Here is a 24,818-nt window from a genome sequence, read left to right on the forward strand (position 1 = left end):
TTAGATAAGTATAATTGTTATTTCTTCTCTCAAATCACATGGCCTGAAAAACTTTTCTTCATTTGGGGTAGGAATGGTTACACACCTGGAAGCAGCATTTCTCCAGAGTGGAATTTATTTGTATTTCATGGCTCCTCCAAAAAGAAACTGAAACTTGAAGAGTTGACCTCTTTTGGACAAGAAGCCGAAATGATTGATGTACTGAGTAAACTGCTTTTTGTGATTTTTGTTGTTGATAATGAAAAGTTTATATAAATATTCTTAGTAACAACCATTATGATGATGATGCACTGTATGTGGCAAGGCTTCACCACCACGAACACATAACAGTAGAAGATGGACTAGAACATATGGGGTAGGGATGTGCAAATTGATTTGGGTACAAATCAATTTGTACCTGAAAAGCTGATTCAGGTGGTATGGAGACAAAACAAATCACCCCTCTGGTCCATTGGCTGGATTTCGGTCCAAATAGCATCATACCAGATATGATTTGAATCAGTTCAAGATTTGGATTCATCCTATTAATTTCTGCAGATTCCCAGCTTCCTTAAAAAAAAAAAAAAAAAAAAGCTAGGCTCTAGCCCTTGTAGAAGTGGAATTATGGAGCAAAATGTGTGGTCACTATTTCTCAAATGTTTGGATTCTTTGGTGTATAACTTTTCCTCAATGAATCCCTATGAGGATTCATTACACACCTTCATTTCTTCTATTTGTTTTGACTCTCTTTGGAGAGTGCCAACTGTCAATTGCCATGTGCCAACTATACCTCCCTCCCACCTGCAAGGCAGTGAGGTACTACTCAGTTTATGTTCTAGGAATTTTGTCAAGTGTTTAGACTCTTTGGTGTCTAATAACCTTTCCTCATAATGAATCCCTGTAAGGATTCATTACACCCCAAAGAATCTAAACACCTCAAAAAAATCCTAAAATATAAACTGAGTACCCAGTGGCTTGTGGGTTTGTGAGTAGTTGGCACATGGGATGCCACTAATTCCCCACACCCCACCCGCAAAGCAGTGGGGTCAAAATGAACAGAAGAAATGAAGGTGTGTAATGAAGACACCAAAGAATCAAAATATTTCCAAAAAAAAATAAATCCTAAAAAAATAAACTGAGTACCCCAGTGTGTGTGTGTGTGTGGGGGGGGTGTAGTTGGCATTGCCCAATGACAGTCAAAATTAACAGAAGAAATGAAGGCATATAATGAATCCTCATAGGGATTCATTATGAGGAAACGTTATTAGATACCAAAGAATCTAAACACTTCAATTCTCCTAAAAAATAAACTGAGTACCCCACTGTCTTGCAAGTGTGTGTGTGTGTGGGGGGGTGTAGTTGGCACATGGCAGTTGACAGTTGGCACTATCCAATGACAGTCAAAATGAACAGAAGAAATGAAGGTGTGCAATGAATCCTCAAAGAGATTCATTGTCCCCAGACCCCAGCCCAAGAAGACACGGAGACATTTGTTGGGTGAAAAGGGCCACGCTTTATTAAAGAAAAATAGGCATTGAGGACTGAACATGAGGTGATAATCACCTTCATCAAACAGTAAACAGAAAACAGTGCGGGCCCCTAGGCATGGGTTAGGATTTCCCCATCCTACCCATTGCCTCATTGGGCGACACACCCTGGCTCAGGAAAGAGGCGGGCACATCCCGCCCCATTCCTTCAACACTGACCACCCCTTTATCGGAGGTGATCTGGACATCTCTAGGTCTTCACCCGCTCTGGACCGCACAACCCAAAGGTTGGTGAATTCCTGAAACAGGTTTCATGGCAATGAAATTACTCCCCGTGCCGCGCAGGCAACGAAGGAGCGATTGACCAATCCACCTTTAAATATCCAAGGGTGCTCACCGATACTCTAACCTCCCTTACCCTTCAGCCCGCACTGTTATTGCCAACGTGGCCACCTAAAACCTTTCTAAGCCCCGAGTACAGAACGGAATAGGCGAAAAAACCCTCAACCATGGCCAATCTGTTGAGAGCAAAAAATTCCTATTCGGCCCCGAGGCGACCAGTCACTAGACCCGCTCTGCATCAGGGAAGGGAGGGAGGGGAGATCCGAAAGCAAACTGAAGCAGTTGGGGCATGGAACGGCCGATTGCGGCCGAAACCACGCCCCCAGAACTCAGCCAGCCAATCAGGCCGCTTCTTGGCCTCGTGCTGAGCTGGGCTGGGACAAGCACCCTCCCCTCAGCACGAGGCCAAGGGGAGGGGGATTGTCCCCAGACCCCAGCCCAAGAAGACACGGAGACATTTGTTGGGTGAAAAGGGCCACGCTTTATTAAAGAACAATAGGCATGGCGGACTGAACATGAGGTGATAATCACCTTCATCAAACAGTAAACAGAAAACAGTGCGGGCCCCTAGGCATGGGTTAGGATTTCCCCATCCTACCCATTGCCTCATTGGGCGACACACCCTGGCTCAGGAAAGAGGCGGGCACATCCCGCCCCATTCCTTCAACACCGACCACCCCTTTATCGGAGGTGATCTGGACATCTCCAGGTCTTCACCCTCCCCGGACCACACAGCCCAAAGGTTGGTGAATTCCTGAAACAGGTTTCATGGCAATGAAATTACTCCCCGTGCCACGCAGGCAACAAAGGAGCGATTGACCAATCCACCTTTAAATATCCAAGGGTGCTCACCGATACTCTAACCTCCCTTACCCTTCAGCCCGCACTGTTATTGCCACCCAGGGGGGTTAGCACTCACTTGACCCCCCTGCCCCACACCCATCCAGAAGATCAGCAAGCCCCCGCCGAATGTTACCTAGATAACGATCACAGCCTTGTACAGATAAATGAACGCCATCAGCCCGATATAACTCCGGACAGCGGGCGACTATATCAGGCTGCCACACTACAGCCCCCCCAGCTGCCAATATCAGTTTACTGATTGCAGCCGAAGTCTTCCTACGGGCTCTCTCCAGGCTCAGCCCACAACGGGCATTCCGCCAAACCCTACGCTGAATCCAGTTAACCCATAGCACCCGCACCCCAGGCATCCAAATTTGAAGTAGGGCTATATCAGCAGAGGCTTGCTGAACAATGGACAGGCCAGTCCGCCGGCCTAAGTCATTCTCCCCCAGATGTAGGACCAATATACTGGGAATGGGGAAGCTAACTAAATGCTGCTTGATGGCAGGCAGCAATTGGTTCCATAGCATGCCCCGCATGCCCAACCAATACACTGATGTCCTTCTCCCGAAACCCAACTGCGATCCCCAGTGAGAGGTGCTGGCTCACTTGAAGGCCCAGAAGACCAGTGAGTGGCCGCACATCAGGATCCGAACCGGAGCTGCCGCTCCACCAGCATCTGTCGAGAGAACAGAAATCAATAAGCCACTGAAATCCGCTGTCAGCGCACATAGCGTCTGACCGCCACAGACCTCCATCTACCAATCCGACGCACTTCAGCCTCCTGAAGGCCCATCCGTGTGGCAGTAGTAGCCGCCCCAATACGGAAAGAATGCAGAGTAAAGCCCGCGAGGGCGACCCCAGCTGCCACCATGGCTCTTTTGATCACCGCCAGGAATTGGTATTGAGTTAAAGGCGTTCGATCCCTATGAACGAACAAGCATCCCTCTGAGGCAGGACCCAGATCCGTGTAGTGCCGCAAGGCAGCAACCGGGCAAAGGTGGGAATCAACAGCCACCGCCAAGCGGACTATTTGACCCTCGCCCCCCTGATCTGTTTTGGAGCGGCGGAGGAACAACCGAGCCTCATTGCCGGAGAAAGAAAGGTCCGAAAATTGCAAACAGCAATCCCTAGGGGAACCCTTACTACGTGGCAACAATTCCCCGGGCCGAAAGGCACCAAAGAAAGCCACCAGCACCGCTGCATGAAACAGAGATGCTTCCCAGGCGTCCGCACAGCAGCTTGCCAGCTTACCCACCGTGGCAGCCACCATGTCCAATGTAAAGGGGGCCTAGAGTCACCCATTCCGGGACCCCCCCTGGCCCAGCCCTCCAGTATGCGCCGCACGCGAGGGTCGGCAGAGAAATCACTAACCCCTTTTACCTGTGCCTGGAAGGCCAGTGCCGCCAAATAGCCACCCAAGGTGGACACAGCACTGTCCGCCCTGCGTAAGGTAACCAAAAACTGTTGCAACTGCTCTACCGGAACCGGCCAAGCCTCGGGTAAGCCCTCTTCCTTCCGAAAAAGGGCAAAGGCTGCAAGCTTGGCTGTGTAACTCGCCCTGGTGCTGGGCCCCAGGGACGCCGCTATGGCCTGCTGTGCCTCGACCTGCCAAGCTGCCACAGAAAGACCGGCACGGGATCCGGAAGTGGTGCAGCCTCGGGCACCAACTCCCTGAATCTGTCCACCTGGAAATGAGACAGAGCGTCAGCTATGTCGTTTTGAATCCCAGGGACGTGGCGGGACCTAAAGAGGATATTAGCCCTTAAACACTGCAAAACTGAGGCTCTCACTAGCCCCATAACCCTGGGGGAGCGGGAAGTTTGTGAATTGACCACCTGGACCACGGCCTGGTTGTCACACCAAAACCTTACTGATGAATCAGCGAATTCATCAGCCCAAATGTGGACTGCTACCACAATGGGGAAAAGCTCCAGAAAGGTCAGATCGCGAACAATCCCTTGGCTTACCCAATCTGAATGCCAGCGCGCAGCACACCATCGGCCTCTAAAGTATACTCCGAACCCCACACCTCCGGCCGCATCTGAATGAACCTGTAAATCTGCTTCGAGCAGCACCTCAGCCCTCCAAAAGGTTATCCCGTTAAAGCCTAATAGAAAGGATTCCCAAAGGGCCAAGTCGGCCCTGACACCGTGTGTAATCCAGACCCTATGATGGGGGGCACGAAGCCCAACCGTGAGGTCACACAGCCTACACAGAAAAGCCCGGCCAGGAGCAACTACCCTACAGGCAAAATTAAGATGTCCAGCCACTACCTGCAGCTCCCTAAGGGTGGCCTTACAGGCACGCCCCAAGGATCTAACAAAGTCCAACAGCACCAAAAGCTTCACCTGGGGAAGCCTGGAGCAACCCACAGCCGTATCCAGTTCTATGCCTAAGAATGAAAGCTGTGTGACCGGGCCCTCGGTCTTGTCACCCGCTAGCGGTACCCCCAACTCTGCCGCGAGCTCCACAAAGGAGTGCAGCAAATGGTGACATTCCCCGAATCTAGGCCTGCCAACAAAAAGAAAATCATCTAAGTAATGAGACGTGGACACAAGGCCCGCCCGCCGCCTGACCGCCCACTCCAAAAAAGAGCTGAATGCCTCAAAGGCCGCACACGAAATTGAACAACCCATAGCTAGGGCCTGGTCAAAGTAAAACTGAACGGCAAAGGCCTAGCCCAGCAACTCAAAATCGTCAGGGTGGACAGGTAGCAGGCGAAAGGCGGACTCTATATCACACTTCTCTAACAGTGTGCCTGGGCCCCTCCCCCTAACTACTCTGACTGCCTCGTCAAAAGAAGTATAGCGAACTGAACAAAGACTATCAGGGGTGCCATCATTGACTGATGAACCCCTGGGGTGAGAAAGGTGGTGAATTAGCCTAAACTCACCCGAGACCTTCTTGGGAACGACACCTAAAGGCGAAACCCACAATTTGGGAAAAGGGGGGCTATCAAAGGGGACCATCACTCTACCAGCAGCCACTTCCTTGTTAATTTTTCTCAGAACTATATCCTCCTTACCTATCACGGACCTCAGATTGCGGGAACTACTAAACCCGCGGCAAGCGGAAGAAGGGATCCGAAACCCGTCCCTAAAACCTTCAAAGATGTACTTAGCTGCAGCCCTATCTGGGTAATCCAACAAAAGCTGCTCTAAAACTTCAAGTTTGATGGGTCTGGGCCCCCTTTCCCGCAAGTGGCGGGGGGGGACCATTCTTCCAGCTAGTACCGGACCGGAACCTAAATCCTGGGCCCCCAGACCTCGCCCTGGGGCAAGAGGCACTTGGATGCTTAGCCCCACAGATGCTACAAGCATGTTTGAACCGACAGGGGGAGTGGGAGCATTTTCCACTAGAATTGTACTCCCAGCAGACCAGGTTGGGTTGAACCCACTGCTGGCCCGCACCCGACTGAGGCAAGGCACCCGATGGCTTGGAAAACAAGTGCCCGCTATCTGATCGGTCCCCCTCTACTGGGCGAGCCGGGGACATGATGACGAGCCACAACTCCTGAAGAGGTGTGTCCCAAGGAAGGTTGGGATCCAAAGCCGCCCTCATGTGGAAACTTTCATCATAGCGTATCCAAGAGGATCCCGCAAAATCAGAAACCGCACGGTGGATAATGTCCATGTATTTCAAGAGTGATGGCCCACGCGCAGGCTGTGCCTGCACTATCACTCCCATATAAATGGTGAAGCCAGAAAGCCAATTATTCCAAGTCTTTTCGACTGGCTTGCGCTTTGTGGCTTCATGCTCTTTACAAGATTCCCCTTCCTTGTGCTTTACCTCGGGTTCCCTAAAAAGTAGACTAAAGATGTCCACATACTCACCTTTCAATATCTTCTCCTTAGTAGCCGGCAGTAGATGATCCCCAAGAGGAAGCCCCATACCCCCATAAGGGGCGTGTTGTGTCGTGGGCAAAATCCCCATAGGATAGTAACCCGTTCTGGTAGCAGAAGCCGGATCAGCAGTGGGAATGCTGCTGGTAGAGGGCAAAGCACTGCCCAAAGGCCTATTACCCATCCAAACCTTCTGCAGCACCCTGCATGCCTGCCGTAACCCCAGGGAAAGCTAAAGGAAGACCCAAACCCCATGACTGTGTGTAGGGGGACCAGTACAAAGCTGGTCCCCAAGCCCCCATGGCAGGTATCGGCCAGGGAACAGAAAGCCACTGGCCGGTGCCGCCGGGAAGTGTGGGTGCTGCAGGCTCACCAAGAGGTACAGGGACAGTTGGGTCCGCGGGCAGCTGATCAACTGGTGCAGCAGGATCCGGCTGCGATGGCAACGGCAGCTCCGGAACCGGATTGGAAGGAGCTGGGAGTGGCAGTACAGGGGCAGGCTGCCCAGGAGATGGACCAACAGGTGCAGAAGGCCAGGAGGAGGAGGGCCGGCCGGATCCGTTCCTTTCTCCAGAGCGGCCAACCTAATGGAAAGGGAAGTTAACAATTGAGAACGGGCTGAACCCCTAGTGCAGCAGGGAACCTTGGGCGGCGGCACACCCCCACCGCCAGAGGGACCTGCACCCCCGTCTGAAGGAGCACCTTTGGCCTTCTCCAAAGCCTCCATCCTAGCAATCAAACTGCAGATCACTCCCATCTCTTCGTCATCCTCCTCAGATGAAGATGGTGGAAGGGCAGGCCTCCTAGGTGGCCGAATAGGCCGCCCCCCTCTCTTCCCTTTTGCCTTTCTGGGCATAGCCACCCAAGTCCAATAGCCAAGCCCAAATAAGCCAAGCAAAACAATCCCCAATTGAACAAAAGACAAAAGCCTCAAGTGAAAGGAAAGGAAAAAACCCACACAGTTATCCACCAGCAAACTTTAAAATTGCCAGTAAAGAAAAGAGAATAACGCCCAATAGCAGGGAGACCAAACCCAAAAGACACCAACCCCGCTCAGGGAAGGCCCCCCCCGGCGAACCCAGATGCCCCCCCCCAGGACCCCCCAGGACCCGACAAACCACGGGGCTAATGCCCCTCGACGAAGGCCACGCCGCGACAAGAAGGCTTCCCGGGCCATACGAGGCCCCGTCGGTGGAGTCAGACACCGAAAGAAACAGCCCCTGGGACAGCAAACACACCGCTATGGCCCCCACAGCGGTTAAAACTGCCGAAAACAACCGCGCTCCTATCGAGCGAACCCCCCTCACTCGGACTTCGGAAGGAGCCAGCACTGTGAGCTCCTTCCTAGTCGAGATCCGAAAGCAAACTGAAGCAGTTGGGGCGTGGAACGGCCGATTGCGGCCGAAACCACGCCCCCAGAACCCAGCCAGCCAATCAGGCCACTTCTTGGCCTCGTGCTGAGCTGGGCTGGGACAAGCACCCTCCCCTCAGCACGAGGCCAAGGGGAGGGGGATTATGAGGAAAAGTTATTATACACCAAATAATCCAAACACTTGAAAAATAGTGACCACACATTTTGCTCCATAACTCCACTTCTACAAGGACTAGAGCTTAGGGTTTGTTTGTTTTTTAAAAATTAAAGCTGAGGATCCATGTTAGGGTTAGGATAGGGTGACTTCACATTCCCATTATTTCCTATGGCAGAATTATATAAAATTCATAAATAAAGAAATCATTAAAAATCAATTAAGTGGCCCTCTGCCTTGAAATTTGGATGGTAGGTAGTAAGCATGTGCATGGTCTGGACTGTTCCGGACCGGCACCGAGGGGGGGTGTCCCTTTAAGGGCGGGGGGGTAGAACTTACCCCTCCCGCCACTCTTCCCCCTCCGGCACTGTCGTATTTAGTGCAGATTTTGGAGCGGCAGCGTTCTTCGCTGCTGCCCCTGCCCCCGTCATCACCAGCAAGTCCTTCTAAGTGCTGCATGCATGCGCGTGCGGCGGCATGTGTGTGACGACACCCCCCCCTCGGTGCCGGACTGACAGACCGGTTCGGACCGGTCCGGCTCGGAACCAGTCCGGAGGCCTCCAACATGGCCTCTGGACTGGTTCAGGACCCATAGGGTCCAAAAAAAAATTCAGAGCCGGAGGGGGGAAAGCGGCGGGAGGGGTAAGTTCTACCCCCCTGCCCCTGGAGACCCCCCCTCGGTGCCGGTCCAGACCGGTCCGGACTGTGCACATCCCTAGTAGGTAGCACCCATGGGGAACTACCAACCACCCAAATTTGGTTCCCCTAGAACCTTTATAAGTGGTTCAAATTGATCCAAATCCAAATCAAATTGAATCAAATGCAAATCGAATCTGGGATGATTTGGGGGGACAGATTTGGACACAAAACAAATAAGGGGTGATTCAATTCAGTCACGAATCAAATAATAATTGATTCATTCACATCCCTAATTTGGGGTACATCAAAATTAACAATTTTCTCTGCTCTAGAGATATGGAAGATTCCTGGATATGAAGCAGTATATAAACAGATTCAAAAAAGAAAAGAAAACTATTGTTTAGAAAAACTGGAAGATGTATAATGTATTTATAGTTCAATTTTATTACAGACATTGACCAGAAAAGAGAACATAAAGAATACAAATAACAATATCTATATAACAAATATAAATAAAATAAAGGAATAAGATTATAATTAACAATGGTAAAATATCCAACTAAGGAGTATTCATAACCTCCGAACATATCCTACCCACAATGTAACAAAATTTGGCAACCTTCCACAATCTGGCTATGTTCTCTTCAGCTAAAGATGAGATAAACATAAATTATCATCCAAATCTGGGTATAAGGCAAGTTCAGGGCAAATAAGCTCAAATCTAGCATCATTATAAAACTGGCAGTGTAAAATAACATGGGCTGTACTTTCCATCTCTCCCGAACCACATGGGCACACCCGATCTTCCTGGGGATACCATGAAACCTTCCTTCCAGCACTGCTGTGTGCAAAGCATTACAGCAGGCTAAAGTCAGGGCCTGACAAAATTTAGAGATAGATAAGTGGAAAAGGTATGCTGCGGGTGAATAATTCAAAATCTGGCTGCCCAGAAACACATTTGCCAGAATGGATCCTTGATCAATCTGGCGTTCCATGTCAAAAATTCTCTCTCTCAGCCTGGTCCTTGCAGTATCATACTTTAGGGATAGTATAGCGGCCGGAGAGAAGTCATAGTATGTTAAACTATCCTCCACATTCTCCACAACCAGAATGGTATATGTCTTTAAGTACTAAAGATACTAGACCCTTGGAGCAAAATACAAGTTTTAACCAGTAGTCAAAGATAGCTACCCAAGCCCAGGCCTCCAATGTCACCATCCCAGCTTCAAGTCACAAAACCGCTCTAGTCACACAACCAGGAACTTAGAATATATGTTTAAAATTTTTTGATTGTACAGCTTCCAATTTATTAAAGCAAGGATAAATGCCCAGTTGTATACCGTACAGAAGCTGTGGACATACTTTAGCTTTAAACAATTTGATTGCTGCCGGGATGAATTGGGCACCTCTTGATTGATAATAAGATTGAATCGGAAAAGTGTTCTTTTTGGCAGTCTGTATAGTATAGTCTCTATGGGCTGTACAGGCGCCTGAAGCCTGGAAGATAAATCCAAGATAAAGTGATTAACCTGCTCTAGCCTACAGCTGTTTAATGACCACAAAGAAATTTTTGGGCGCTTTGCAAATACCATGATTTGGGTCTTATCACAATTGATTTCAAGAGAATTCGATTTACAGAAATCATCTAGCGAACGTAGCACTCGTCTTAGGCCAACCTGAGTTTGCGAGATAATCACTACATCGTCTGCATACATAAGAGGTGTTTATCTGCTAGTTTTGGTGGATGATGTTCTATTTTAGATGAATGAGGAACAAGGGGATTGATAAATATGTTAAATAACAGTGGCGCCAATATGCAGCCTTGTCTTACCCCTCTATGGGTCAGGATTTCTTTGGTAATATGGTCATATTTACTGCAGAGGACTCTTATTCGTGAGTTACTATGTAGACTTATTATCAGCCACAACAGGTGGCAGTCTATTGTCGAATTCGAAAGCCTGATCCATAGTTTTACCCTAGGAATCATGTCAAAGGCTGCTTTAAAGTCCACAAAAGCTGCATATAGGGCTCCACCTGGGTTAGAGGTGTACTTTGCAACCAAATGATGTAAAATTGAAGTGGGATCTACTACAGAACGGCCAGGCCGGAAACCAAATTGCTCCTCATTAAGTATCCCATGGTCATCACACCAATCTAGTAGTTTGTATTTATGCATACCAGGCTGACCTTGGAAGGATTTAGACCTTGGCTCTGCCATTGATTCTCTGCCAGTGGAGAATTGGAACAGCCAATTCTCTCTCTCGCCATTTCCATTCTCAGCCCTCAAATTGGCTTTCCTCACTGGATGACTGCAAGGTGCTCTATATGGGGCTTTTTATATATTCTGGAAATTGCAGTTGGTACAGAATGTGGCAGCCAGGTTGGTCTCTAGCAGAGACCATATTACTTCTATAATAAAAGAGCTACACTGACTACCAGTAAGTTTCTTGACAAAATACAAGTTGCTGGTTATGACCTATAAAGCCCTAAATAGCTTAGGCCCTGAGTATTTAAGAGAACGTCTTCTTTGCCATCAAAGAAGATGTTCTGACCACCCATTGGGATCTTCTGGAGAGCTTCATCTGTAGTTGCCACCAGCTTATCTCTGTTGCTGCCCTGCTGAAATAAGAGGCTCCCCATCTCCCACAACTTTGTAGAAGTCTCTAAAGATTTATTTTTTTCACCCAAGCTTTTTAACTGGACCATGTTAACTTTTTCATTGTTTTAAGATCTTTATTTTTAATCTGTTTTATGTTGTTGTAAACTGCCCAAATTTGGGGCAGTCTACAAATTCAATTAATAAATCAATAAATCAATAAATATTTAAAATGTTTCGGTCCCCCCATTCGTGTTTGTTTGTTATTTACAACATAAACATCATCTTACATTTTAGAATTTGCTTTGATACATAGAGAGTGAGCTAAGACAGAATTCAAATAGGAATATGATGAATATTTATATGAATATTTATGTGAAATACAAATATTCATATTTCTCCCTTGTCCCAGGCAATCTGTTATCCCACAATCAACAAACTACTGTGAACATTTTGTACAGTGATTATGGGTGATTCTGAACTTCATTGTGACTGAGGCTTATAGTAAGCCTTCACACGAGCAGATCCTATTGCCAATTCAGTTTTGATTAGATGTTAGCAAGTAGCATCCTTGGGCCAAGGTCAATCTCTCTGAAGGGTGTTATTTGATCTACCAGCTGATGTCTACATTTTTCTCACATTCACCACTGCTCGCCAAAGTGAGATGTTTCAGATGTTTCTTTCTCTTTCTGCTTTCTGACAGGTTTCTTTCCAGCAAGGGAGAATTCATGAGATCAATAGGTTGTCCATAAAGAGAAGGAAATTTTACAAAATTGTTATGCAATGACATCACATGTTTATATATATAAGCTCTCCTTTCCTTTCCAGAAACTTAATGTTATATTCAGGGAAGGTACAGTAGAGAAAGTCCTATATGATGACTTGGGAAATAACTTGCCTAGCAAGCAAGAGGTTGCCAGTTCAAATCTCCGCTGGTATGTTTCCCAGACTATGGGAAACACCTATATTGGGAAGCAGCAATATAGGAAGATGCAGAAAGGCATCATCTCATACCTTGAGAGAGGAGGCAATGGTAGACCCTTCCTGTATTCTACCAAAGTCAACCACAGGACTCTGTGGGCGAGTTGACACCGACCCGGCACACCTTTACCTTACCTTACAGTAGGGAAAGTATGAAGAGGAAAGACAAGTGGCTATGTTAATTTTGCATCCCCACAGTCTTCTCAGAGTGGTTCACTGATAAAATTAGCAACTGAGCAAGTCTGTTAACCTTTTGCATCAAGCTGATTTGACAGTAGCCCTGTGATCAGGGGTGTCGCTAATATTGAGCGAATTGGTTCAAAGAACCCTGCCCCCCCCCGCCAGCTCCTGATGGCACTCCAGTTCCACCCTTCTCTATTTTCTTCATTATCTCCCTCACTCTGAGAGGTTGCTGGAGAGAAGGATGGACATGGGCCCCTCTCCCCTAGCTATGCCCCTGCTTGAGAAGCACCTCTAGTGCTTCTCCACACCCGATTATCATTTGCCTTTAGAAACTTCCAAAGCATTTGAGCAAGCCCCAGAACACACAATTTGGTGAGTTTTGTATTTGTCTTGGAAATAACTTCAGGAGTTTCTCTAAGTAATATCTGTGGTGGCTAAGCCTAGAGTCCCATGTTGTAGTACATTGCTAAAGTTTATAGTTTTAAAGCTTTGGTTTTAGAGTTTTTATTGTATTTTAAATTGTTATAATTATGTTGTTTTAATGGTTTTATATTGTGAACTGCCCAGGGACATTTTTGTATGGGGCGGTATATAAATGTATAAATAAATAATAAATAAAATAAATAAAGAACCCCTGATTGCCTGAAGCTTTTCTGAACAGCTGCCTTTTCCTCCAGAATGTCTCCTTGCTACAGTTCCACCTATGGCCCCCACATTGAGAAAGACACAAGGCATTAACAACTTGGATAACTATATGTGGTGACAAGGCCACAACTTACTATAATTGATTAATGTTGATAAATCAGATATCTATGGTAATTCTAATCCCCCACCCCCACAAGCAGTGTGGGCACTAAATTGAGGCAGGAGATAGGACAATGGTGTCCTACCCTGAAGCCTGCGAGATCATGCCCTAGCTCAGAGCAACAGTCCAAAGCAATTCAGATTGCTACTTTCCTTGCCGATGGCTGAGGGGGTCAGAGTAATTCAGAGGCCTCACCCTCCCAAGCCATTCAGCCTTTGAGGTTAGTGGTGCCACCAAAGAAGGGATTAGTCTCAATCCTATCCCTTGTACCAACAAGCTTTGAAGGATTGATTGACCACTTCCATTCCCTCTTTGCTCAAACATACATATCCAAGGGTATCAATGACATCCCTACTCCTGTCCCTTGCTGCACTGAACTTGCCAGTTGTGACTGAACAAAACAGCTAAAAAAAGACAGAACTGACAAAACCCTTCCAATTTAGCCAATCTGTTTGAAAGCAAACACACACACACACACACACGCATGGAGGGAGGAAAGCTGGAGAGCGTTCAGAGTGGGAGGCATGCCGACAGGCAACTGAAGCCATGCTTCAGTTGAATGCCTGTCCTAACCCTACTCACTGCTTCATGCACTTGAAAAGCCAGTTGGGGCAAAGCCATGGCCTCTGGCAAAAAGCTGCTGGTGTGGTGATATTCAGATTATCCGTGTGGTTCCATATACTAGTGCAGTGCATATTGCTTCTTTTCTTATTCTACAGCAGTTTCCCATGTGAGTTTGATCATAGGTTCATTTGTCCTCTAACCTACCATCAGCTGCTCGGTCTAAGAAGCTAAGATTTTAAATGCAAGTAGACAATAAGAGCAACATTACATTTCTGTAATTCTATATTCCCTCCCTTTCCAAACACCTTTTATAACACTGCCTCATAGCACTATGGAAAACTAAAAATGGACACTTAGGTTGTCTGATTTCCTCAGCCTATTGAAGGCATGCTCCCACTTGGCACCCTGTTCTTTCAGCTGCTAGATGGGGACAATCATTGCCACTAATTTCAGATGCTGACAAACCAGCAGTATTTCAAGGCAGGAAATACAGAAACAATTATCCCCTCTGGCCACTACTCCAATCTGTCAATTATAAAATTTCATCCAGGAAAGCTTCTATATGCCAATTTAAATTTTTGTCAGAAAACCAGCATGGGATAGAATAATAAAAGTAAAGCAAATGTGGTGGATGAGAACGCCAGCTACCTATGGCCATTTTATACAAGTGTTCATCTGCTTCCATTCAGAGCATTCCTTTTGATGTATACAGTGCTATTCCAGTGAAAGCCAAGCATATGTGATCGAATTTATGATTGTTTTAATTTCTTGGTTAAATGGCAATGGCTAACCTCCCACAATCAGCAGTGATGGTATACAGTGAAATTCTCTCATTATCCATGATTTTTTTTAAAAAAAATTGAGATTGTGACAGCCATCCATACTAATGCACGTACAGCAAAGGAAGCATGTGCTGTGTTCCATATTGAATCAGAATGGGAGTTTTCATGAAGAGGGCTTATTTTTGCTGATCTTTCCTGCCCTCTGAATCATTCATCAGTGACACCCAAAATATGTCCCTGAGGGTCATGAAGCCCTTGGGGCATATTTTTGGGTGGCATACTGGATGTCAGCCAGTATTTTTTCCTCTTTTACAATCAGCAAAATATGTGACCATTTGAAAACTGAGTTTCCAGTATCCAGTGGCCCTGTTCAACCTTTATAAGCCATCATAGGCTGGGTTCACACAATCACAAGTACCTTGGTTAAAAGGTTAATCAGCCCGGTGCAGCTGACTGTGCAAACCCAGGATTCCATGGCAATCCTGTTCAAACCACTCAATTTAACCAGGATAGAGAAACAGGATTTAGTGTTTTGGGAGTAGTTTCTGGTACATTAAAGCATGGTGCAAGAATATCTGATGTCTTTGGTGGCTGTTTTGTCACCCTACTTTCCACTCTGACATAAAATCTTGTCCTGGGTATAAGGACTTATTGCATGGTGTCAGAGTATATCATCATCTTATCCATGAGCTGCCAAACATAGTCTTAAAAACGCCATATATGCTGATTAATTTATGTTCAAAATGTTCCACATCTGAGATCATGAGCAACTTAAAACTCACATTTATAATCTTTGCAGTTTATTTAACTTTGTAAAGTATACATATAATTTAATGAGTAATGTAATGTAATGAATGCACCATTGAGAGACCTTAAAGGCTAAGTTTAAGACATCCTGGAAAGAATCTACCTATGTGGTCACTTAGAGTTGCTGGACTGTGGCAGTTCTCTCTCTCTCTCTCTCTCTCTCTCTCTCTCTCTCTCTCTCTCTCATATTCCTTGGAAATTGCTGTCTATGTCTGGCCATGTCTTGTGCTTCACTCACTGCTCTGGTCTGGTCTGCAACCTGCATTGCAAGGTGAACTCAGTCAAAATGTGGCTGAAGTTGATCTAGTTGAGCTTATGGCTCCGCTTACTTCTAAGTAAGGGTGCTGCTGTGGCAGCTGTTGCAATGCTAGGAAGGAAGGAGTCATAATAATTGTTTGTGAGAGAGCAACTTGTGCCAGTGATGTTACTGCAGTACAGGCACTGTGGCTGGCAGTGGATTCTTTCTTTTTCTTTTTTTGCCATTTTTGGCCTGTGTTTTAAATGTGTGTTCTGTATTGAGAGGGACAGATTTCCTTTTACTGTGTGCTTCTGCAGTGTTTTTCAAGGTAGGGTTGCAAAATACATTGCAAATTACATTGCAATGCAAAACTTTTGTGTGCACTCTGTGAGTGCAGCTTGTTCCAGCCATAGAAAATAATGGGGAAACTCAAAACACCCCATTGTTCCCTATGGGTAGCTCCTAGGGACACCAAAGTGTGTAGGGCATGATAGGCCAAAGTGGCAGGGCATGATAGGTGCTACCTACCACCTAACTCACAAAAGAAATGGGAAAGCAGGTGATTTTAAACAAATTTTTCACCTTTCCCCCAAAGATTTTGGGGAGAAAGATTATTTTTTTAAAAAATGTCCACCTGTCCATTTCTTTTGTGAGTTGGGTGGTAGGTAGCACCTATCATGCCCTACTACTTTGCCCTATCATGCCCTACCCACTTTGGTATCCCTAGAAGTCACCCATGGGGAACAATGGGGTGTTTCAAATTTCCCCATTGTTACCTAAGGCCAAAACACTCAAAAAGTTTCAAGTTCGTTCCATCGAAACAAATAATTGGACTGGTTGTTTTGCCAAATTATTTTGGCCATTCGTGTTCCATTTCAAGCCTGAAACAGAATGCAAAATCTGTTTTGTGCACATCCCTGCTAGGCAGCCTGAGTATCATCCTAACTGGCCCATTGTATTCCCAGGGTTAAGAGTGAGTGAGCACAACTGTGTTGCTTTTGTACATTACATATTTGTTTGTGCAAACAAAATAGAATTTATTCCACCCCGACCTCATTTTTATGAAATTAAACTCCATGATTTCCTCATTTTCTCTGAGCACTTGGGTGAATTTTACTATAATATAACATATATTTCATTGACAAACAATACAATTCTTCCTGGGATTATGTGTAAGAAAGGAATATATGGCAACAGCAAATATATTTAAAGAGAAAATGGCCTCTCTCATTACAATGTGGAATTGTAGTCCTATTATTTTCCTATTCTAGTCCTATTATTCCTGTTCCTGTCACAAATCAGGAAATCTCAGGGTTCTTAAAAAGAACATTTAGCATATGTCTGTCCTGTTGGTAATGCTATGGTTTCCCACAGTGTCCCAGATATGTCACCCTCAGCTAGAATGCCATGAACTTGTCTTTGTTAATGTGAATTAATGAACAGATGATGTCCAGCTACACTGGGAAAAGCAACAACCCTCTGTAGATAAGGATAATTGGTGTACCTATACAACATATTCCAAGTAACAGATATCACACATTGAACAGATACATACTTTAGTCTTCTGGCATAATTCAAGGTGCTGGTCAGAAGTGAGGCCTATAAAGTCCTATTTGCTGTATATGCTGTATATACTACTTTAGTGCTGGGTCCTAATAACTTGCTTCTTATTGTTCATATTTGTTAGGGAAGCTGCCCAATACTGAGTCAGAAGATTGGTCCAACTAGCTCAGTATTGTCTACAAAGACTGGCAGTGGCTTCTCCAAGGTTACAGGCAGGAGTCTTTCTCAGTCCTATCTTGGAGATATCAGGCTCTCAGATTGGTTAGTATAAGACTGGCTCAAGGCTTGCCAATTCATTTTGCATAATTTAAACCAATGGCAGCACTGATAATCTCAGAACATTCAAAGGAAGTTACCATAAAAACCAAAAGTATCCAATTGGAATGTCCTTGGCAAATGGCATTGTTAGCTCAGAAAAGAAACAACAGATGTGGGAGGCATCAAAACACCCCCCCCCCCTTTCACTTTTTAGTCCACCTCTTCTTTTGCTTTCTGTATTTCTACTTATATTACCAAGAAAATGTTAAATTCCACTCTTTCCAATATCCTATTGCAACTCCTAAAACAATAGTAGCCCATATGTTCCACAGCCATTAGAAGGGCAGAAGAACAGCTTCATCTTTGGAAAGAGACTGCAGGGAAGGATTCTTCTTCAGCTGAGTGAACATGGAGGGGTTGTAATTTTAATTTATCTCCCCTGCTTCCAAAAGTATTTTTGTCTTCCAGGAATATGTCTCTGAGGGCCACACAGCCATCAGAGACATATTTCTGGAAGCCAAAAGGACATTTGTGCTTGTTTTAGAAATGAGCATTCTTCATAGATACTCTGCAGCCATCTTGCAAGGGTGCACCCCTCCTCCTGCTGTCCTACAGCTGTGGAACTGGGATTTTTAATGGTTTTAATTCACGAACAATTCATCTACCTTCATGGCCTCCCTCCCAGCATCCCCACACATATTTCCAGCAGGGTTCCAATGCAAAAGTCCCCCCTGTGGTGGGCCCAGTAGTTATTTGTAGGGATATGTGAACAGGTTCAAATCTGAACTGCTTTGTCTTTGAACTGGTTTGGTTCGATGGCTTGATGTGGAGCCAAAACACACACACCTTGATTTGGTTCGACATCAGACTGAACCTCCCTGGCCATTCAGGGGGTGTTCATGATTTTTTTTAAAAAAAGAATTAATTTTTTGTACTTAACCCCTCTGGGGGACTTCTCCTAGGCCACAGGGGTCCCTGAAGGTTCCCCCTCCCCCCACCAGCCTCCATTATGGCTTAAAAGGCCCTGTTTGGGCATTCTTCAGCCCTTTCCGGGCCTTTCTCCCATCACAGTGACCATTTTGGAGGTCTCCAGGTCATGACCTGGCCTTGCAGGGGCCCATTGTGCATGCGTGACAGCCTCCAAAATGACCACTGCAGTGGGGGAATGGCCCAGAAAGGGCCAAAGACCACCCGAGCTGGGAGATTTAAGTCATAGGAGGCCAGTGGGGGGAGAGGGAACCTCCAGGAACCACCCACGCCCCCCGCGGCCTCAGAGAAGCCCTGGGTATTTAAGAGAACATTTTCTTTGCCATGAGCCCCACAACTGATTGAGATCATCCAAAGAGCTCGTCTGCAGTTGCCACCAGCAAGTCTGGTAGCTACGCAAGGAAGGGTTTTCTCTGTTGCTGCCATGAGACTCTGGAATGTGCTCCCTGCTGAAATAAGAACCTCCCCATCCCTGACAACCTTTTAAAAGTCCCTAAAGATGTATTTCTTCATCCAAGCTTTTTTGCTTGACTGTGGTTTTAAATTGTTTTAAGTTTTTCCTTTTTGATCTGTTTTATGTTGTTGTGAACTGCCCAGAGATGGAAGTTTGGGGTGATTTACAAATTAAATAAATAAATAAAATAAAATACCAGACTGTACAAAGTCTCTACCACTTATAAGGTGCAGAAGTTAAGATGGACACTTGAACTTGCAATTTCCATTCTTTTTGGAGCACGAGTGAAAATGTAAAGCATCTCAACTCACATCTTAAACCAAAGAATTTTAGATGACTGAATTTAACCATAGTTGCAATGTTTTAAAGGTCAGTCACAAATATGACTAAAGATTCAGAATGTTTGTATGTCTGAGTAACTGTTCAAATTGATGACTGATACTGGATGCAGTCCAGACAAATGTTGTCCACCATGTGTATCTGGACATTGGGAATCCTTAGGAATGTACATCAGGGGGAAGGGGACAGCAAAAATAGCAGCCTGTGTGATACATGCTGTGTTTCATACATGAATGCAATGCTAGTCTGGATGTTGTCCACTGACTTGAAAGACCATCTAGGGAATATTGTGATATTGATTGATTGATTAATTGATTGATTGATTAAGTGCTGTCAAGTCAGTGTCGACTCTTAGCGACCACATAGATAAATTCTCTCCAGGATGATCTGTCTTCAACTTGGCCTTTAAGGTCTCTCAGTGGTGCATTCATTGTTGTCGTAATTGAGATATTACTTCCCCACTCATACCACAAAATGGCCTAGTTTAATGAAAGGGGGGAAAGTCCATTTTAAATTGAAATTGCTGAAGGTAAAGCAACATTCAGTCATTTCTCCTGCCCTCATCCAGTAAAAGGTGAGGAAGAGGAGAGGGGATCTGTGTTTGTGTGTGTGTGTGTGTGTGTGTGTGTGTGTGACTGACATGTCAGATTCCCAACATTACATACACAGGACAATGGTTGGGAGGGGGCAACATGGAGCCTCTTGGCAGTATCCAGGTTTTTTGGCCATGACCTTCCCTAATTTGTAAGGGTTTGACTGACCAGTACTATAAATATATATCCAGCTCAGTATTATTTCCCTGTCTAACTGTTCTTTGGGGACAAAACCTGTTTTGCTTGCCTGACAGATTATGCTTTATTTCTGAGATAAACATCAAGGGTTTTATTTACACAAGAACCCTTAAGACTTATCATCAATATCTAGTATAAATTATACATGTTTGGGATTGCATTGTGTGTTCAGTTAGTTTTATTCAAGCAGCCTACAGAAAACATGTTATACCAAACAGAGCCCACCTTCAAAAATATTTGCCAAGCAATAAATATGAATATTACAGATAATAGGCATCCACAGAGCTGGGAAGTTAATGGCAAGACTGCACTCACAAAGGTTTTATTATTGTTATTAAACCCTGATATTTGAATGCTGCTTTCCCAAAATAATGTCAAAGGTCTAATTGTTTTGATATTTAAGAGGGTCTGGTTTAGGAAATACAATTTGAGAATAAAAGTAATTTGGGCTGCTGAAGTATTTTTAGATCTGATTAATAGAAGGAAGAGACATAATAAATCAATGGTAACTAAAGGGTACAAGTGTAAAAAGTCAATATATTTTTCCTGAGTTTCAACAAGAATAAAATAATAGATGCTAAAACAATATATTTGACTTCATTCATTCATGAATCTTTACCTTAGGACTTTTCTCAATATTGAATTAATTCGGATTGCCAGGGGAATACTGAATATTACTATTGTGTTTTGTTTTTATTTTGGGGAAATATTTATATTTTACCTGTATAACTCTGAAAAGTTAAACAAGCTTTTTAAACACATTATACTATTCTAAACAAATGAATATAAATTAAAAACATTTTTTTTACAGAAACAAACAAATAAACTCACCTTGAAGGATTGACAAAAGATAGAAAGAAATATATAGACTTCGCACACCTTACATCCAAAGGTCACTCCAAACTTTTTGCTGTTCAGTGGAAAGAAAGAAGTGTTGTTATTCTTCTGATGTCATGTGCATCTGTACTAGGTAGTTTGCACAGTTAAAATAAAGTAGTTTGAGATGAGCTCTTGGAATCACAACATTTGCATTTGATAAGTGAATATCATGATAAGTGAATATTTGATAAGTGAATATTGAAGGAGTGATGGAAAATCCTGCAATAACTTATTGCTTTTTTGTTAAGCTGCTTTTCTCTTATGTACTAGAATTAATTAATGAGGTCATTCACACAATCAAAAACGGTGTAGTACCCAGGTTTGGAAGCTTTATGTGCTCTCAGTTTTCGGTTGTGTGGAAGCAAGGTTAGAGGAGAACCTGGGTAGAAGTGATTGTGTGGAAGCAAGGTAGGAGGGAAACCTGGGTAGCTTTTCCTCCTACCTTGCTTCCACATAGTCACGTCTACCCAGGTTTTCCTCTACCCTTGCTTCCACACAACCGAAAATTGCGAGCACACAAAGCTTCCAAACCTGGGTACTACACAGCTTTTGATTGTATGAATGACCTTAATGTATTGTATGCATGTTTAATATATTTATATACCACCCACAAGTCTCAAGGTGATTCACAATCAAATAAATGACCAAAAATTTAAAAATAAACTTTAAGAATTGTTTTAAAACAATTTAATTTTAAAACAATATTTCAATAAAAATTCAATAAAAGCCTGGATATTAGAATGTAACCTCTTCAGTCATCTGAGGCAGAAAATCTTGGGTAGAGTTCCCTTTTAAAAGCAACATCCACATATTCCCTATGACACTGCAAGCGAATATGGGACAACATAGCAAAGTAGAGTGTGAAATGTTGGGTACCTTAAAACTAATTCCTTAACCTGGCACCCCATAAGCTCACTAGGTAGCTGAATTTGATAGGTTCTGTTTTTGAGCTGCCACTGGATTAGATTCAACCTGGAATAATAATGAAATCAATAGCTGCCACATTCAGTGTACTCAGAGTTTTAAGTGTTATGAACAGGGTTGCCTATAGAATCCAGGATTTTGTTCCAGATTTTCTGGTTCTGTATTTTTTGATATTGTCTTCAGATTGGAACTCAGCTGGGAGATTTAGTCTAGAAGGAGCTTTGGGGTGGCCTCCCAACTTTAGGGTTTTTCTTGGATTACACAGAGCATTTTTAGTTCACAATAATTGAGTTCAAGCCCCATGATCTTTGGTCGAGTGTGCATTCATTTTCAACACCAATGGAAAATAAAACAAATGAAACTATTTTATTTTAGTTGTCTCTGGTCAGTGACCAAGTAAAGAATTATCATATCATATTGTATTTTAGCTTTGCAAACAAATAGAAATTAGGGCAAAGGTGATCTAGTAAAAGGGCTTGCAGTTTGCAATCATTTGTCATGTATCATGAATGCACTCACTCCTTGCTAGCTGATGACCATAAGCCTGTTTTGTCCTGAGGATGTAATAGTGTTTCTGCCAAGAACCCCTAAAAAAGACAAATCATAGGAGACTGAATGGGACAGATTGCTGAAGATATCTAGTGCAAAATGTTTCAAGGTTTTAAATTTGTTACCCAAGCTTCATGGAAATCTGGTATGGACAAAAATCCAGTGAACTCAAACAATATAGATGTTTTGGTTCTTCATCGTTCTGTGCAAGTCTGAACTTCCTGTCTGTAAAAGTACCCGAGAAATCTGCCAAAGTTGGTTGGAAGGCATCATTTCCCATGCTTTTCCAATGGCAGAGTTGTTTGAAATTTTACAGGAAATTAACAAATATTTCCAGGATGTATTTATTTCTCTGATAGTGTGGGCAAGGTCTGGAACCTACCTGTAAAATAACGCACAAAGATTTTGAAAAGTATCATGAAAGAGATTTTTAAGGCTTTGGGAAGGTATCGGCAAATACAGTGTTGCTCCTAAGCTTGGGAGACAGATAACATGAAACCCCAAACCCCGGACAAGGCCCTTGGAAAGCTTATTATGAACATGCACAGCAATTTTGTACTGAACCAAATCATTGGCACATCTAGTTCAGTACTGTGTATCCTGACTAGCAACAGTCTGAGTCCAAGCCTCTGCCTCTCTAGCATCTGACAAGGCACAGTGAGGTGACATGTCCTCCCCACTACAGGATGTACAGAACACATAACTCAACACACTTTCCTGCCATTCATTCTTGCCCCCAGCATTGCACAGATTGAGCATGCAGCTAAAACTCTTATTCATGAGTAGGGGTGTGCATGGAACCTCTAGCAAATGGTTTGGTTCAAATTTTAACCAAATTTGAACAGAACCTCCAGTCTGCAAACCAGTTCATTAGAACGAGCAGGGTGGTTCAGTTCATGCAGACAAATTGGGTCAAACTGGGTTGAACCAGGTCAACTTGGTTTGGGAGGCTTGTAAACGGAATCTGATAAGGATTCCCTTTTACAAGCATTGGGGATCCCTAGCAACTCAAACTGTGTTGAAAAGAATAGTGTGGGGTGGGAGCTCCACTTAGGCACCATGGCTCCATGACAACGGTGGCCAGAAGCAACTTCCCTAGACCCTGCCAGTGCTCCATCCCATCAGAACAGGCTGGTGGGGGACCAGTTCAGGCCTCCATGCATGCAAGGAGGCCATTAGTGAGACCTCCATGCATGCACAGAGGCCATTTGTGTCACCGCACAAATTTGCACAGTGAGGCAAATGTGAGCCTTCACAAATGTGCAGAAGTGAGCCTTCACAAATGTGCAGAGGCCTGAACCAGGCCCTCACAATTCCATGCTGATTGGACAGAGCAAGCTGCCATTAGCCCATCACCACCATTGCAATGGAGCCGTAAACAACAACAACAAATACTTATATACCACTTTTCAACAAAAGTTTCCAAAGCGGTTTACATTGAGAAATAATAAATAAGATGGCTCCCTGTCCCCAAAGGGCTCACAAGCTAAAAAGATACATTAGATAAACACCAGCAACAGTGACTGGAGGTACTGTGCTGGGGGTGGATAGGGCCATTAAATCCTAAAGTGACCTCCCACATCCTTACCAAATCCCCCTTTGCAAGCATCTGAAGCGGTCAAACCAGGCTGAACTGGTTCAATCCAAACTGGGCGCAGTTCATTTTGAACTCAGACTGGCCCCCAGTTTTGGGGGGGCAGTTTGAGCTTGTACTGGTCAAACCAGTTCTGCACACCCCTACCCATGATGAGGCAGAGCAGCAGCAGCAGCAGTTGGCAAGTCCCACTGCCAGCACATCACCAGGTAAATTTGTGGATGGTGGGGCAGTGGGATATATAGAAGATATGCAATTACAACATGACAGCACACACATTCTTTCTATTCATTTCATTACTTCGGGGGAAATTCTATCATTTTCAGACAGAACAATGAAAATAGTCCTAGTGGCCTGCAGAGTGGCCGTAGCACCAGAAAGAGTGTCTGACAGAAACCCTCAGCTCAAATTCTATGAAAATACTAAACTTTTAGTATAAGTCTTTTTAACATAGTCAGGATAATTTAACTTCCAGAAAGTTGACAAAATAGTATGTCTCATCTTTCCTTCTCACATAATTATAATTGATTTTTATGCTCTGGAACACTTTTACTTTTTTAAACATAGTCTACAGAGGCTTGTTAAGAAAACATAAAATCTAATGTCATCAGCATTTCTTTCTTTCCTGTCAAAGCATAAAGTTCAAAGCTCTTGAAGTAATAGTAATGAAAGACATTGATAGCCATATTGAAAATGTCAGCAGGATTGTTGATATCTGTTATAAAAATGCACAATAAAATCAAAACTTAATTGAATAAGCAAAAAGCCATATTTTTTTTTTGAAATGCTATAGCAGCCTTTTTTGATTTATCAAATTCTGTTCATATCCAGTTTGTATTACAATAGCTTGAGATCCCTCCAAA

At 44.3% G+C, this 24,818-nt stretch overlaps 1 protein-coding gene across 1 annotated transcript; it reads right to left on the reverse strand.

The window, feature by feature from the left end:
* Positions 1-1,478: 1,478 nt before the first annotated feature.
* LOC128323214 (translation initiation factor IF-2-like) lies at positions 1,479-23,970 on the reverse strand. Its single transcript, XM_053245943.1, has 6 exons — positions 23,950-23,970; positions 22,487-22,528; positions 22,332-22,399; positions 20,841-20,919; positions 10,024-10,158; positions 1,479-7,080 (listed from the first exon to the last, which is right to left on the reverse strand). Exons 1-6 carry the CDS (start codon positions 23,968-23,970, stop codon positions 6,673-6,675), a joined length of 753 nt encoding a protein of 250 aa, XP_053101918.1. The 3' UTR covers positions 1,479-6,672.
* Between the last annotated feature and the right edge of the window lie 848 nt (positions 23,971-24,818).

Source organism: Hemicordylus capensis, chromosome 4 (genome assembly GCF_027244095.1).
Source record: "Hemicordylus capensis ecotype Gifberg chromosome 4, rHemCap1.1.pri, whole genome shotgun sequence".
NCBI classification, from domain to species: Eukaryota; Metazoa; Chordata; class Lepidosauria; order Squamata; family Cordylidae; genus Hemicordylus; species Hemicordylus capensis.

Coding starts and splice junctions, on each gene's coding strand:
- LOC128323214 (XM_053245943.1), bottom strand. CDS start 23,970: ATGCTTGCAAAGGGGGATTTG. Junction 22,529..23,949: donor TGCTTGCAAAGGGGGATTTG/GTAAGGATGTGG, acceptor ATATTGTTTGAG/TTCACTGGATTTTTGTCCAT. Junction 10,159..20,840: donor TCTTTTGTCAATCCTTCAAG/GTGAGTTTATTT, acceptor TTTATCTTCCAG/GCTTCAGGCGCCTGTACAGC.